Consider the following 16,777-nt stretch of genomic DNA (forward strand, 5'->3'; position numbering starts at 1 on the left):
AAGCTCTCAGGAGCAGGTAGGATCAATGACTACTGTATGAGAGGCTCTGATTTACACACACACACACACACACACACACGCACAATTATCTACTAAATCAGATTCCATCAGTAATTTAGAGATGAATTTCTTATCGAGTAAATCGCCCTAGAGCTAATCTCCCTCGGGGGGATAACATGGGAGGGGGAGAAGAAGGGGTTTAAAGGAGGCTATAACCATCCTTAGAGAGTTGCTGGGTAGGAGGGAGGGAGGGAGGGAGGAAAATTAATTGGAGGAGAGGGGGTCAAGGAAGGATGGAGTGTACAGTCAACTCTTCCTCCTCCCCTTCTACACGCTCTTCCTTTCTCCTCTTTATCCTCCCCCTCCTCGTTCCAGGTCCCCACGCTCCCAGGTCATCTAAGGTCCCGAAATCACACCAGGTCCTTCCAGGTCACTCCTAGGTCCCTCAGTCCCCCAGGTCACCCCACGCCCCCAGTTTTCCCAGGTCACATAACCTGTACAAGTCGTCGCCCAGAGCTTAAGAAAGTCTCGGGAGATGACGGTGCTAAGCTCTGTGTGTGTGTGTGTGTGTGTGTGTGTGTGTGTGTGTGTGTGTCGCTTCACAGATCATACAAACTACTACCACTAATAATAATAATAATAACAGAAGAACACTTACAAGATCTAAGGTCAACTGAGTCACAAAAGATGACCCAGTGTCACCTCGTTCGGGTCAGCAGATCAAAACAATCATAACTACCGTAATGTGGGTGATTACCTGCCGTGTTTGTCTGTAATATTAAACTACATCACTCTAGCGATTACACAGTATTGACTAGTGATAATATTAAACTGTCTCTCTGGTTTTCTGTCTATTTGTTTATATTCATCTGGCTGTCTGTCTGTCTTTCTATTGTCCTTTGGCTTTCTGTTTGTCTGTCTGTCTGTCTATTGTTCTCTATCTGTCTTCTTGTCTGTATGTCTGTCTCTCGCTTCCTGTCCGTGTGCTGGTCTGACTTCCATAAAGGTGTCACAGTGGTCAGGACGCGGTCATTGTCCAAGCCATCTGGGGTCAACTTTACTATCTATTCTGCCCGGCTGTGTGTGTGTGAGAGAGAGAGAGAGAGAGAGAGAGAGAGAGAGAGAGAGAGAGAGAGAGAGAGATGTTGATATTATTGTTATTGTCACTCACACACACACAACTCCTGATTTATGTACTGTACAGCCCTGTAAATGTATTGAACGTTTATTATTATGTCTAAATGACATGTAAGTTTGTATATTTTCAGCCACCGGCTGCAATTCTATTAATAAACCGTTTATTATTATTATATTTTATTATTTTACACACACACACACACACACACACACACGCACACACACACACACATCACCGCGGCCTCATCTGCAAATTTGGTAAGGAGCTTCTGCACCACCCCCGACACCGGCCCCTGCTACCACCTGGGATCCCCTGTCCGAGAGTTGCTGTTCGACACCGCAACCGCATCCAGCCCGTGCGCGCGCGAGCTGATCGCTATAAGAACAGCCCAGTCCCAACCATTGTAAAAATTATCAATAACATGTAATAAATCAGTGTATTCACTCCCAGTAAACACTGCTCCCTACACTGTCACTATGTTGAAATGAACTGTAGTTTGAGCTGATCCCCATCTAAGTTACTATATGTCTTATTTGTGTCACTTATGTCACTTGTATATTATTTGTAATTCGTAACCCATTCCCCAAATATGTAACTGTATATTTTCAGCCTTCTGGCTGCCAAGCTCTTTCAATAAACCGTTAATTATTATTATTATTATTTTACACACACACACACACACTAAGCTTGGATCTGTCCCTAAACTTGCCTATATTTATCACTTTGGCCAGCTCCTATTACAAATTTCTCTTCCCCCTTCTCTTTCTCCCCTTCCTATTCCTTCTCCATTTTCACTTCACCCTCCCCTTCTCTCCTTCCTCCTCTTTCTCTATACCCCCCTTCTCCTCTCCTCTCCTCCCCCCCCCCTCCTCCTTGTGTCCCTAGCGGCAGTAATCAATAAGTGTCTCAGGTGAAGCTAATCACCAAGAAATGACTCACAGGTGACCTTAGATCCTGTCCCTCCCTCCTTCTTTCCTCCTCCCCCTTTCCTTCTTCTCTTCTACGTCCCCTTTCCTTTCCCTCCGTCCCTTCTTCATTTTCTCCTCTCCCTTCTCTCCTATCTTCCTTCCTTTTAACCTTTTCTTTCCTCCCTTCCTTCTTCATTCCCCAGGTTAGCCCTTTTCTCTTCCTGATTTCGTATTTCCCTTCTTCCCTTCCTTCTCTCTCTCCTATTCCTCTTTCATTCCCTTTCACCCCCTTCATTTCCCCACCCCCACTCTCTCTCCTTCCCATCACCTCGTTAACTACGTCGGAACTGCCCCTAGCTGCTCTGGGTGGAAGGGAGGGAGAAGGTGGGGGAGGGAGAAGAAGGGGGGAGGGAGAAGAATAAGGGGAGGGAGAAGGATAAGGGGAGGGGGAGGAGGTAAGGAAAAATGGAGAGAGAGAGGAGGGGGTTGGTAAGGAAAAGAATGGAGAGGAGGGGAGGTAAGGAAGAAGGGAAAGGAGGGAGGTAAGGAAGAAGAGAAAAGAAGGAAGGGGAAGAGGTTGGTAAGGAAGAATGGAGAGGGGGAGGTAAGGAAGAAGGGAGAGGGAGAGAGGAGGGGAAAGGAGGGGAGGTAAGGAAGAAGAGAAAAGAAGGAAGGGGAAGGGGTTAGTAAGGAAGAATGGAGAGGGAGAGGAGGGGAAAGGAGGGAAGGTAAGGAAGAATGGAAAGGGAAGAGGGGAGGCGAGAAAGAAATGGAGGGATGTAGAAAGCGGAGGAAAGTTGGTAGACAGAGAGTTGGAAAGGGAAGTGCATACACAGGTAAAAATATTTGTATCTTCATAAACTCATTTCTAAAAAAGTCACGTCAATTCATACACATTCTAAGAAAAACGTATACACTTATAAATACTCAGATAAATTCATATAAACTCATAAAAGACTATACAGTACTATATAAATTTGGTGGCTGCTTTCTTTAACCCTAGGACAAACGCCGACAAGTCTCACTGTGATCTTGAGTTTCTTGGAGAAAAAAAATCAAATCGTCAGAATTAATTTGAGCTGCAAATAGCGACTAATTGTCCGTGACCTCTTCCGGAGAGGTCAGGTCACGTCAGGTCGAAAATCCACTACTGTACCGGACCACTGAGTTTGAACCTCCTGAAGCCGAACCAATTGAACCTCGATCACCCAAACATGAACCCAATGATCCGAAACACGAAACCCTCAACCCTGAAATATTGAAACCAAACACCTGAACTCCTGTACCCGAAACTATGAACCCGAACCCATGAATCTGAACCTATGAATTTGAACCCATGAACCTCAACTTCTGAACCCGAACCCACGAATCCAAACTTCTGAACCCGTATCCCTAAACATTAGACCAGGTAGTAAATAAGCAAAACGGGGGTAATAATACTCAACATTATAGAAATTAGGTTTCATTAATTAGATGCACGGCGAGGGAGGGAAGGTGAGGATTGTGGGTTTATGGTCTGACCTCACCTGGTTGACCTTCCGGGGCGGGAGGGAGGGGTCAGGTGAGGTCAAAGGGGGGAGAAGACCAGTGGTGATGGCAGTTATTGAGAGAATAATATAATTGATGAATTTTGCGTTTTTTTCTTAGTTCCGATTTTATTGTTTGTATTGTGGTTGTCATTTTGGTTCTAAGGAGATGTATATATATATATACTACCTTAACCTAACCTAACAGACAAACGAACACTATTACAAGATGACCTCAATCAGCAGGTGACATCATGGGTCTGGCGTGTGTTACTATGGTAGTTATCTCTCGTCACTTGTTATCACAGTCTAGCTGGAGCCCGGGACATGATAACAATACGTGAGGGGAGTGGTGGTGGTGGTGGTGGCACTATGGGGGTGGAAATGGGGGGAAGGGAAAAAAAAGGATGGAAGGAAGAAATGGAAGATGAGGAATGAATGGAGGAAGAGCAACTATGATAGGGAGTAAGGTGAGGGTGAGAGGAAGAGGAAGGGGGGGGGTAGAGAGAGGAGGGTGGGGGTTAGATAAGACAAACTCACCGTCGCTGTCTCACACACACACAGTCTGACGTCCCTCCATCACCAGTTGTGTTACGGCCCCGTCATCGGTGTGTTACGTGATTTGTTACTGGTATTGTTACGTCTCCGTCACCAATTCTAAAGCCACTGTGACGTATCTAAGATCGACTCACAGAATCCATTTTGAGACCATTTTGTGCTCACGCCAGGCTAAGATCGTCGTGAGAACCTATACTGTACTGTGTGTGTTTCTGAGACCCTGTGAACAGGTACTGGACTGCTCACAAGATTCTGAGTCATTATGAGAAATTACCTGAGTGCTCACAAATCGTCTAGTTATTGTGAGATCATTTTTGAGCAGAGCTATTGAAATCTTATTGAAAAATCACTAGTGCGATTATGAGTTTGTGAGCGCTTGTGAGAATATTTGTTAGCTTTTACTAGTATCTATGAGTTTGAAAATAAATAATACAAATAATAACATAATAATAATACTGATATTACTACTACTACTACTACTAATAACAATAATAATTATAATAAAGTAATAATATTATACACTTGAACAAAATAGACAATGGGTATTTTTTGAGAGAAAATGAATCGTTTCAAAAGTATCAATATAAGTTAATATAAAACAAACTTTCAGCTAAAAAAATATTTATGGACAATGTTTTAGTAGTTGTTGTTATACTACGATTTAATTAATAAAACAAAGATATAGGAACTGACTGAATGATAAAGTATTGGAAATATTATTATTATTATCATTATTATTATTATTATTATTATTATTATAATTATTATTATTGTTTTTGTTATTATTATTAGTAGTATTACATTATTATTATTTCAGTTAATAGTCGTAAATAACTTATCAAAAATAACACCATAATGAACTGTGAGTAAAGACGGGCACGAGGAAGAGAGAAGACATGTAGAAGATAAAAAGGCAATGGAAGAAGAGAAAGTGGAGATAAAGTAGATAATAAAGAAGAAATACAAGATAATGGATGATGAGGTAAGAGAAACAATAGGTGTTATTGTTTTTGTTGTATGTGTGTGTGTGTGTGTGTGTGTGTGTGTTTTACCTCCGATAACACAATGTAACAGAGGCATTGACTTAACACCAAGTAGCATCTACAATGAGGTCACCCCCTGACATACATACATACACTACTACATACATACATACACTACTACATACATACATACATATAATTGTTGGCCCTCGTGTTGGAAGCTGGCTGGCACTAAGACTAACGAGGAGTGAGTTTGTTTAAGGTGTAGAAATTGTTGCCAACACAATAACCACACCTTGAGTTAACGAGCTGAATGGCCCAGTCACCCAGTGTCAAAGAGTGACCCAGACAGATCGGACACTCACCAACTGAGTTACTAACACTGTCACGACGGCGCCACTCACACATTACTAAACTTCCTAAATGGAGGTTCGAACCTAAACCCACAGGATTGCCAGCCCAGTACAGTAACCACTCCGCTACACTGTCAGGGAATTTAATGGTGGAGTCTTTATATTATACAGTATATATACTCTTGGATGCTAAGCGTGTGTGTGTGTGTGACCAGGGTAGTGATGACCTCTGACCCTCAGGAAAGTCTGGACTGCCCCGTGTGTCTGGAACACTACAACGAGGACCTCCACACCCCCAAGATGACCCCCTGCCTCCACACCCTCTGCGCTTCCTGCGTCGTCGACCTAGTGTCCTCCGCCTACCCCAACAACAGCCAGCGAGGTTCAGATCCAGGTCAGAGGTCAAAGAAACCACAAGTGCCCAAGGGGAAGGTGGTGATGTGTCCTCTCTGTCGGGAAAACATGAACACTGATCGACTTCAAACTAACAGGTGATTTACCTCCTGATTCTTAAAATGTTCGTCGTAAATCTGTAGTTCTTACTTTCTCTGAATGTGAAAGAGAGTCCCATATGTTAGGAGCAGCGTGGCCACCACAACACTCGACCGCCTTCACTTTCCTAACCATGTAAAGTTAAGTCCCTATTTACAGCTGGGTGGACTGGGAGGCAAGCGCGGTGTCTTTAATTACACAAAAAGAAACATTTGTGATATACCACAAAAGCAGACAATAAATATGGAAGAATTTTTACGGCGTATACCATAGTATGTATAGTACTTTAAACTAACGAAATAAGACAACTATGTGAGTAATATGTGCGTTAACAATAATTATCAGTACAGGAGACTTATATACACATATATATATATATATATATATATATATATATATATATATATATATATATATATATATATATATATATATATATATATATATATATTTTGATAGATCAGAGTAATTTAGTTGTTTTATCTAAGACATCTTCAGAGGCACCGGACACATGGACAGAGGGATTAGTGGATGTCATCATTAAGTGACCTGACCTCATGCTTTTAGGTCACCCTATATTTGCTCTCTCTGTCCATGTAATCCAGTTGCTCTGGAAGATGTCTTCGAATAAAGACGAAAGCTAAGGTAATTCGTTGTTTCCATTTTCCCGTGATTTTATCAAGATTTATCTTATCCACGTTTTCATTGTGATTTACATGAAATATATATATATATATATATATATATATATATATATATATATATATATATATATATATATATATATATATATATATATATATATATAAAGTGCAGCGTACTTAATATTGGAAGAACAACACTTATAATGTATACAGCCTTAACAACATCAACCTAGAGAAGTATATAGCCCAATAACATCAACCTAGAGAAGTCGATTGTGAAAGAGACCTAGGGGTACTTGTAAGCCCGACCTACGGCCTAGAAAACAGTGCGTTAATGTTCGAAATAAGGCAAACAGAGTATTGGGTTTATATCTAGAAGTGTAAGTAACAAGAGTGCAGAGGTCTTATTGCAACTATATCTTGCGCTAGTCAGGCCGCACCTCGATTATGCGGTTCAGTTCTGGTGCCCCTATTATAGAATGGATATAAATTCACTAGAGTCGATGCAGCGAAGAATGACAAAAATGATTCCGGGACTTAGAAACCTTCCATATCAGGATAGGTTAAAGAAACTTAACTTGCATTCCCTAGAAAGACGAAGAGTGCGCGTGGATATGATAGAAGTATTTAAGTGGGTGAAAGAAATCAATAAAGGGGTTATAGATAAAGTTCTTATAATATCCGAGCAGGATAGGACTCGGAGCAACGGATTCAAGTTGGATAAGTTTAGGTTTAGGAGGGAGATAGGAAGAAACTGGTTCACAAATAGGGTGGTGGACGAGTGGAACAAGCTTAGCAACTTTGTAGTAAGTGCTGGAACTTTGGAAAGTTTCAAAAGGAGGCTAGATAGATTCATGGATGGTAGAGAGTGGTAGTAACTCTCGACAGGAGCTGCCATGCACAGGCCAACCGGCCTATTGCAGACTCCTTATTTTCTTATGTTCTTATATATATATATATATATATATATATATATATATATATATATATATATATATATATATATATATATATCAAACATCATCTTGTACACAGGTACGTGTTAGCTCACCTGAGGGACCTGGAACGCTTGAAGGCTCTTCATCACGGGGAACAACAGCCTGACCAGCAGCAGCAGGAGGCAGTCACAGTGTTGCCTCATTGGCTGGACAACCAACAGCACGACCAAATACAGACAGTGACAGTACCGGTTTACCAGCATGGGAGACAGGACAAACACCGTCACAAATACCTTCACACGTACCAGCACCAATCCACAGAACCACTGTCAATGAAACACCACCGCCGGGTTAAGGTAGCGCCGCCACCTCCACCATTAACAGTAACAAAACCGAAACGCCGCTTTAGATTCCTAAACCGTCGTCGGGCTCCTGTAAATATCCAACGATCGAAGAATTCACTCTCTGTGATTCCCGACAGATCTATTCCACTTCTTGCTCCTCCTCCTCTTCCTTCCTCTCCTGGCACCCCCACCCACAGCCCCCATCACCACCACCATCTACCGACGCTGCCGTCTCTCCAATCCCCGAATCCCTCTGCTGGTCGTTTATACCCCAATCTACATTCTCGGGATGGTCATCTGCCTCAACACCCTCTTCCTCCTGATCCTTCCTCCCATTCCCCTCATCCTTCGCCTCCTGGGCTACCGGTGCAGCCACGCAACCAAAGGCCGCCGGCCGTGCCTTCATCCACCCAGCAGTCTAATCCTCTCTTCTCCCCAAGTCCCCCAAAACCACTTTGCGTCTCCCCAGCTCCCCGACAGACACCTAGCATCTCCCAAGTCCCTCAGCAGGATTCCACAGACATCATACCGTCAGCTCCCCCGGCTGTGGACAACTTTGAGGACATGTGGTGCAGGACTTGTGAAGAACCAGCCAAGGAGCACACCTGCGCCGCCCACCACCTCACGCCTCTTCTCAGGGTGAGCAGTTGGTTCCTTCGATGTTTCTTTGGCGTTTTGTGTAGCTCACGCTCTGAGGAATGCCACAAATTCAATCTTCCTTAAAACGATGAGGTGAACTGTTGTCTCTTATCTTGTTTCTGTTACCTTGTGTCTCCGAGATTTATGACGCTGGCCAAGGTAGTAGGAACCTTAAGCCAAGTAAACAATGTGTTTTTGCTCGTAACAAGGCTAATAAAGTACTTGGGTTCATACAAAGGAGTGTTAGTTATAAGACTAGCGAGGTCATCCTAAAACTGTATCTTGCTCTTGTGAGACCACACCTGGATTACGCAGTTCAGTTCTGGTCACCGTATTACAGAATGGATATAGAATCCTTGGAAAGAATCCAGAGGAGAATGACAAGACTAATCCCGGGCATTAGGAACCTTGAGTACAGAGACAGGTTAAAGAATCTTAATTTGCACTCCCTTGAGAGACGTAGAGTGAGGGGCGACATGATAGAGGTGTATAAATGGAAGTCAGGGTTAAACAAAGGGGACATTACAAAGGTATTCAAACTATCCAACCAGGAGCGAACTCGCAACAACGGTTTTAAATTAGACAAATTTAGATTTAGGCGGAACAGGGTAAACACTACTGGGAAACAGAGGCGGGATGAATGGAACAAGTTACCGTAACACATCATTAACTCGGACACGCTGACAGCTTCAAACATAGGTTGATGCTTACTGCAGGAGCAGGGTTGGGTAAACGACTGCTCCAGCAGGCGCCAATAGGCCGCCGTGTTTTCTCCATTCTATATGTTCTTATAAGTTTAGTATATATATATATATATATATATATATATATATATATATATATATATATATATATATATATATATATATATATATATATATATTTTGTGGAGTCCTCACAGATTTTAATAACACGTCCTATTTTAGTGTCAATGTATAAAAGGTTGCTCATGCCGGATATTCTATGCTCGTTTTATGTATATAATAAATAATAATGGTCCAAGTACTGAGCCTTGGGGAACTCCACTTGTGACGTTGCTCCAATGGGACTTAGTGCCATTAATGCTCACTCACTGTTTCCTGTCCTGTAACCACGCCCTAATCCATTTAAGGATATTACCTTTGATGCTATGTGCTTCTACCTTTCTAATTAGTCTTTCGTGGGGGACTCTGTCGAAGGCTTTGCTAAAGTCGAGATCCAGGTATATGCTGATAACCACACACACACACACACAATATATATATATATATATATATATATATATATATATATATATATATATATATATATATATATATATATATATATTTATTTATTTATTTCATGTAGATCCACAATGGTACGAAAAATGGGAAACAACGACACCTTTTAGCTTTCCATTTTCCTGTGTGATTTATATATATATATATATATATATATATATATATATATATATATATATATATATATATATATATATATATATATATTTATACACAAAATGTTTAATGTTTCACCATAAAAACAAAAATTATGTCAAAGTCTACAGTCTATTCACGCTCCAACTATCAACAAAATATTGAAGGATCATTTGTCGCGTCTCAGGGTGAGGAGATAGAGTGGATCGAGAAGCAGCAGCAGCAGCAGCAGCAGCACATGCAGATGGCGGAGCAGGAGCAGCAGGACCATGAGCTGGCCATGAAGCTGGCTTGCACCACACTACATGAACACAGCGCCCACCACCTGGCCACCGCCACACACCTCAACGACCACGACAGGTTCTCGGTGCTGTTCATTGTACTTCTTATGTAAGACACACACACACACACTTGTAATCAACCAGTGTATTCACTCCCAGTCTATCTTACTTTTTGTACTGTCACTATGTTGAAATGCCCTGTAGTTTGAGCTTCTCCCCACCTAGTTATTATATACATATTTGTCTCACTTATGTTACTTGTATATTATTTGTAAATCAAGAGACCCATTCCCCAATTATGTAACTGTATATTTTCATCCTTCAAGGCTGCTATGCTCTTTCAATAAACCCTTAATTATTATTATTATTATTATTATTATTATTATTATTATTATTATTATTATTATTATTATGCCCCTCTTTCATCATACTTTGTTTTAACTTCATTCTTAATATTCAGGAGTGAACCACTTACATTCACCCATGTATCATCACTTAACACCACTAGTAGACCCCTTCACACTTCTTCTCACATATATTCATTCCTGACTTTATGCCCCTCACTTGTCCCTAGCAACCGTCTCGTCTGTTCTAAATTTTTTTTGCTAAAAGCCAGATCAACAAACAGACAGACAGACAGACAGCTAGATAGATAGATAGATAGATAGATAGATAGATAGATAGATAGATAGACCTAACACAGGTGCTCTTTCAGGTCATCAGCAGGTGAGGGTGAGATAGGGTCCGGTCATCCACTTGACATCAGCCACTGGACCTACGCCCAGATACGTGACTTCATCAACACCTCCTGTGACCCACACCTCCTCCAGGTATGTAAACATGTAGCCAGGTGTGTATGCATATGTACAGATGTTTGTAATTATATGTAGGTTATACATGACAGTAAATATGAGGTTGGTTAAAAATACAAACTACTACTTCTACTATTAACAACAACACAACAATAATAACAATAACAACAATAACAACATGGTCTCTCCACCAGGCGTGTTACCGGGAGTTTGATCGTCGACGTCATGAGTATCACAGAACCATTAAGAGGCGTAAGGGCAAGACCAGGCAGGCCCTTGTCCACTGATACTCAACCATTATATCTGTCCCTTAGCCCTTATATTTACCCCTTAACCCTTATATCAAACCCTTAGCCGTTGTTTCCTTCCTTCTTTCACCCCATCTTCCCTCCCTTCTTTCACCCCCTCTTCCCTCCCTTCTTTCACCAAGCCTTCCGTCTTCCTTCCTCTCTCTTTTCTACTCCGTGATGATCACCTCCTGTACCCCTCCTTCACCAGCCTCGTCTCTCCTTCCTACCCTCACTGTCTCTCATCCACCTCTATCTTCCCTTCCCTCCTTCACTCTTACCCTTTCCCCTGGTTTCTCCTTCCTGTCATCACTCTTCTATCTTCTCCACCTCTTCCTTCCCTCCTCTTCTTCTTCCCCTCTCTCTCTCTCCTCTCCCTCTTAACACATCTTACCCAATATGAAGTGAAATTTCTGAGTTTTGCAAAATTCACAACTTCAACGAAATTAGTGAAGTGATTAAACATCCTTGCCTCACCTAACTAACACCTTGTATGTGTATAATACCTGTTAAATATATGGTCTCTGTGTGTATACCGGTAGAGCAGCCAGCCAATCAGAGGGGGTGCTGTGTGCTTCAATTTCCTTGGTTAGAATTTTTGCAGAGCATTTTTTTTCAATTAAAAAATTTCGAAGTTCAGAAAAGTAGAGGAATTCAGATATTTCGGTGTTTAGTTGAAGGTGGAATGTTTGAGTAAGGTGGTCGGTGTCTCTGCCTCCTGTCCTCATGTGTGAAATATAAAGTTTGTAAACAAGTAAATAAATAAATACAAAAGAGAAAAATAGGGTCCTGTGAGGTGTACTTTAGTGTCGTTTCACTGCCATCTGATGTGGGATTGTGAAGCTGTTTTTCCACTTATTATTAACAGTGATTTAATGAAACAAGGAACTTTTCACTGTGATCAGCTTTGAAGTGTTCATGTCACTGTTGTGTTATAATGTGTCACAGTAGAACCTAAAGCTGAAGAAAATGTAACTTCACTGCTAACGTATGCTAAGTTATGTCACTAAGGTCATATCACTGTTATATCTAACCTGTCCTTTCACTGTCATAATATAATATAACCTGATCATTCACTGTTGTTAGAGACTTAATCAAGAACGAACAGCAATCACTGCATCACTGTCATGAGCCACACAGCCTACCTTCATATTACAGCAGCGTAACCCACATACGAGAGACAAGTGAACTCTGGATGTGCAGAGTGAAGAAATAAGAGTAAATTTCTCAGTGTGTCAATGTAGAATCCTGTATATCACTGCTAGCATGTATTAATAAAATGGACTCTTGTATATTACGTTACCACCATAATATAAATCATATATAATACAACTTTGTTATTTTCCTCTCATTATTCTTGTTATTTGTTATTATTATTTTGCTGCTGTTGTTGTTGGTGTTTATGTCGTGGCTGTCAGTGGCGCCAATGTTGTTCTGTCAGCGGTACAAAGCCTGTAAACAGATTTCATTTTTATTAGTCCGGTAAAATTCCTCCCCTCTTCATCTCCTCCATTTTATCTCCTCTTCGACGCTTATGTCCCCCTCTCCCCCAATATCTCTCACTAATCCTTCTCATCTCCCTCTTTTCTTTATATTTTCCCTCACCTTTTCACTCCCTTTATCCTCTTCTCTCCCAGCGAGGGTTAGTAATTCCCTTTACATTTATAGGCTCCGCGTTGGCCTCCATTGTAACCCCCACAACTAGATTTTTCCACAGGAGAAACAACATCATACAGAGACCCCCCCACACACACACACACACACACACACACAGACACTTTTTTTTTGCCAAAACAAAGCCATTACCTCAATATAAACTTAAGCAGAAGTAATCAACGTAAAATTAAGTCTTGATAGTTTGATATATACACACAGGATGATGACACTAATGATGGCGTTGTTTCTCCTGGGAAAGAAAAGACTTGTCGGGGTATAAAGGTAGAGTGCATTATGGGATTATCGCGGGCGGGAACAAGTGACAGTCGAGGGTCCAGGTGAAGGGAGGAGGATCAGATAGAGGTGTCAAGAGTTCATTATCAACTGTGTGAGAGGCTTTATAAAGTTTCTGACGTGTGGTGATGGCGGAGGGGGGGACCGTTCTGGTTTTACGATAAGTTGATTAGTTTCCAGGTGATGAGTTTCTGTCTGTCTGTCTGCCTCTCTTCCTGGTCCTTGAACCTTATATACAACTTTAAGCAATGATAGACATAAGGAACTACGCCAGACGCACGTTCTCCAACCAATAACCGTGGACATAGTTATAGAAATTACGCCAAACGATGCTTCGCCTGCCCCTATACCAACACTGCCACAGAAACACAAACACAAAGTAGCAACACAAAAGTTAACACAACACTCACACAGACATAATTATTGTTCAACTTGTTGTGAATTATTGTTGTGAGGCGACGTGACATAACTACACCAGGAGAGAGAGAGAGAGCTTCACATTCAGTACAGTGACAGACAGACAGATACTTAAATGTATAACGCTAGATATGTAATGTACGACAGAAATACACAGATTAGACAATTAATTAGTGAGATGGGGAAATAAACCTAGGGATGATCTTGTCTTCCACGGAAATGTCAACAAGCGTTCATGGACTTTCCTCGGAGTATTTGATGACGTCAGCCATGACGTCATAATGTACAAGATAAAACCTCAATTTTTATCTAGAACTCAAGCTGGCGCCCCGAGGGTCAGCTATTTAAAGCCCTGAGGGTCGTATATCTGGGTGAGGGCTAGGGCCAACCCTTTAAGGTCCCCCGCACTAGCTTTATACAGGACGCTGACCCTTAAACTGTGACGATTTATTCTAACAATATGAGCAAGTTAAGTCTGGCTGGTGGACGTTCTCTCTCTTTATATATGTCTGTCTGGCTGTCTGTCTCTACTCGTATATCTGTGTGTGTGTGTGTGTGTGTGTGTGTGTGTGTGTGTGTGTGTGTGTGTGTGTGTGTGTGTGGTAGGAGATAACTTTGTTGTGTGAGTGTGGTCGTGATGTGAGTTACAAACTAGTTCATAATAAAAATTAACTGAAGTAGAATTTGGTTTTAGTTTGTCCAGCCACTGATTACTGTGAAGTGTTGATTGTATGTAGAAGTCCGCGTGCTTTATTGGGCTAATGAAATATATATATATATATATATATATATATATATATATATATATATATATATATATATATATATATATATATATATATATATTTCATGTAGATCCACAATGAGAACGTGGATAAGATAAATCTTGATAAAATCACACGGGAAAAGGGAAACAACGGAGCACCTTAGCTTTCGTCTTTATTCAAGACATCTTCAGAGGCGTTCGAGTCAGTGAGAATCAGCAGTGCTAGCGAGTAACTTATCATCCATTAATTAAGAAAGTTTAGTAAGTTTAGGCGGCCATAATGTAAGGCACACCTAGAGTAGTGTCTTTTAGAAGAATTTGGGAGGACACGCCCGCCACTTGGAACCTCTCCCTCCTCCTCCTGTTTTTTCCTTCCCCGTCCCTCTCTCCCTCCCTCATTCCTTCATCCATCCCTTCCTCCCTCCGTCCCTCCTTCCTTCCTTCATCCATCCCTTCCTCCCTCCGTCCCTCCTTCCTTCCTTTATCTTTCCCTTCCTCCCTCCGTCCCTCCTTCCTTCCTTTATCTTTCCCTCCCTTCCTCCGTCTCTCCTTCCTTCCTTCTTTCCCCCTCCTTCTCCCTCCCTGACAGTTAAGTATGTTTTATGAGAATGTAAACAAAAAATTAACTTAAATCACACGTGTTACACCTTGGATGCTTCACAACATAGCACTATATTCACACGGTTGTAATGGTACAGTACTTGACATCTTGGTCTGCCCAGTGCTTGTCTTGTCCTCTCAAAGTTCGGCAGTTGATCAATTAATACAAGCTAAATAAAAAAAAAGTTTATTCGGGTACAACATTACAGGTAGAGGTGTAACTATTTCAACCAGGTGACACATTGTTTACCATCAACTAATGTGAAGGTTTATGAGGGTCATTCGTAAGTTGATTTTCTGCCCTTGACTAGACCTAACTACGATACGGAGCTCCAGGTCAAAACATTGTCACAGTTGACCTATTGACGGCCCCTCCTATTTTATAAACAATAGAACCAATCACGTATAAACACTCTATTGACTTAACTGTTGGACTAGATAAACAAACAGCTGACGACCGTTGTTAACGATGTACTACCACAAACTATGCAGTACACACACCATAAATATATACCAACCAACTCATGAACTAACATCACACATAAACCTTCAATTTCTCAAGAAGAATAAATGTAGGTGAATTCCTAGATGTGGTGACGTAATCCTTCCTTCAGCCAATCAACATCTTCCGAGTTAAGGAGAGACAAAGGTGAGAGAAGCTTAATCGACGGGTCAATTGTACAAAGTCTTGACCATAACTAGACAATTATCTCTAACCTGACTCTATTAGTGGAGCTTTACTAAAACAACCCCTACTACCCCTTTTTGAGAATCCACACCCCGAGTTTCATCATCATCACACACACGGAGGTAGTTAGTGGAAAAGTTGGCGTGTCATAACAAACTTTCACCTTCCTTCATTACAGATCACGTAGCGAGTTTCATGGTAAAAGTTGGTGGGAAATCTTATAACTAGGAGGCAGCGGATACCTTAGATATGACGGACGCCCTGTTGGAGGTACTTGACCCCCAAACAACCCCAGCCATACACAAAACATCCCTAACACGACCCCCTGACGCCCCCGCCGCCCCGAGACCCTTCCTAAGATGATGGGGTGGAATAAGAAGGAAAAGAAACAGATGATATTAATAAGAGGAAAAATGAATGATGAATGAACAATGAGGAAGCAAAAGAATGTAAAGGAGGAGAATAAGAAAGATAATAGAAAAGATAAGATAAATAACAGGTAAAAAGAAGGGAATAAAAAAAAAGATAACAGACAAGAGATAGATAAAAATAAGAAAACTTAGAGCTAACACAAAGAAGAAGAAGAAAGGGGGTAGAGCAGCAGACAATAATAGTGTTAAGGGAGGGGAGGGGAGGAGGGTCAGTCTCTTTGGGGTTGTCTCATCATCATCTCTCTGGGTCTCTCACTGCTGCTTGTGAGAGAACTAAGACAATGAGAGACTCTGCCTCCCCCCCCCCTCTCTCTCTCTCTCTCCCTCTTAGTGGATCACGTGTTTTGTTATCGGTCTCTGAGTTTGTCTCTCCTCCTCCCCTTCCTACCTCCCTCTCCTCCCTACCTCCTCCCTCCTTCCCAACTACCCTTCACCTCCTTTTCGTCCCTTCAGCTATCCCTCACCACTACCTCCTCTTCTTCTCCCTCATCTCCAGCCACCATTCCTCCCTTCTCCTCCCCTCCTATCCCCTCCCTCTATATCTCCTCTCACTCTCTCGTTCCTCACCCCAATCTCCCTCATTTCCTCACCACCTCATCCCTTTCTCTTCCTCCTTCCCACTTTC

General features: G+C 41.6%; 1 protein-coding gene across 5 annotated transcripts; it reads left to right on the top strand.

Moving 5' to 3' along the window:
• The first annotated feature begins 4,115 nt into the window (after nt 1–4,115).
• Nucleotides 4,116–12,629, top strand: LOC121860738 (bromodomain-containing protein 4-like). 5 transcript variants are annotated; one of them, XM_042358066.1, is made up of 7 exons: nt 4,116–4,180; nt 4,948–5,112; nt 5,707–5,957; nt 7,638–8,523; nt 10,108–10,280; nt 10,917–11,031; nt 11,208–12,629. In XM_042358066.1, exons 2-7 carry the CDS (start codon nt 5,101–5,103, stop codon nt 11,298–11,300), a joined length of 1,530 nt encoding a protein of 509 aa, XP_042214000.1. In that variant the 5' UTR covers nt 4,116–4,180; nt 4,948–5,100; the 3' UTR covers nt 11,301–12,629. The 5 variants fall into 5 exon arrangements, with proteins under 5 accessions (XP_042214000.1, XP_042214003.1, XP_042214001.1 ...); XM_042358069.1 differs by having other exon boundaries at nt 4,120–4,180; nt 4,955–5,112; XM_042358067.1 differs by having other exon boundaries at nt 4,142–4,203.
• Nucleotides 12,630–16,777: the final 4,148 nt, after the last annotated feature.

This window comes from Homarus americanus, unplaced genomic scaffold, assembly GCF_018991925.1.
Source record: "Homarus americanus isolate GMGI-L3 unplaced genomic scaffold, GMGI_Hamer_2.0 scaffold23617, whole genome shotgun sequence".
NCBI lineage: Eukaryota > Metazoa > Arthropoda > Malacostraca > Decapoda > Nephropidae > Homarus > Homarus americanus.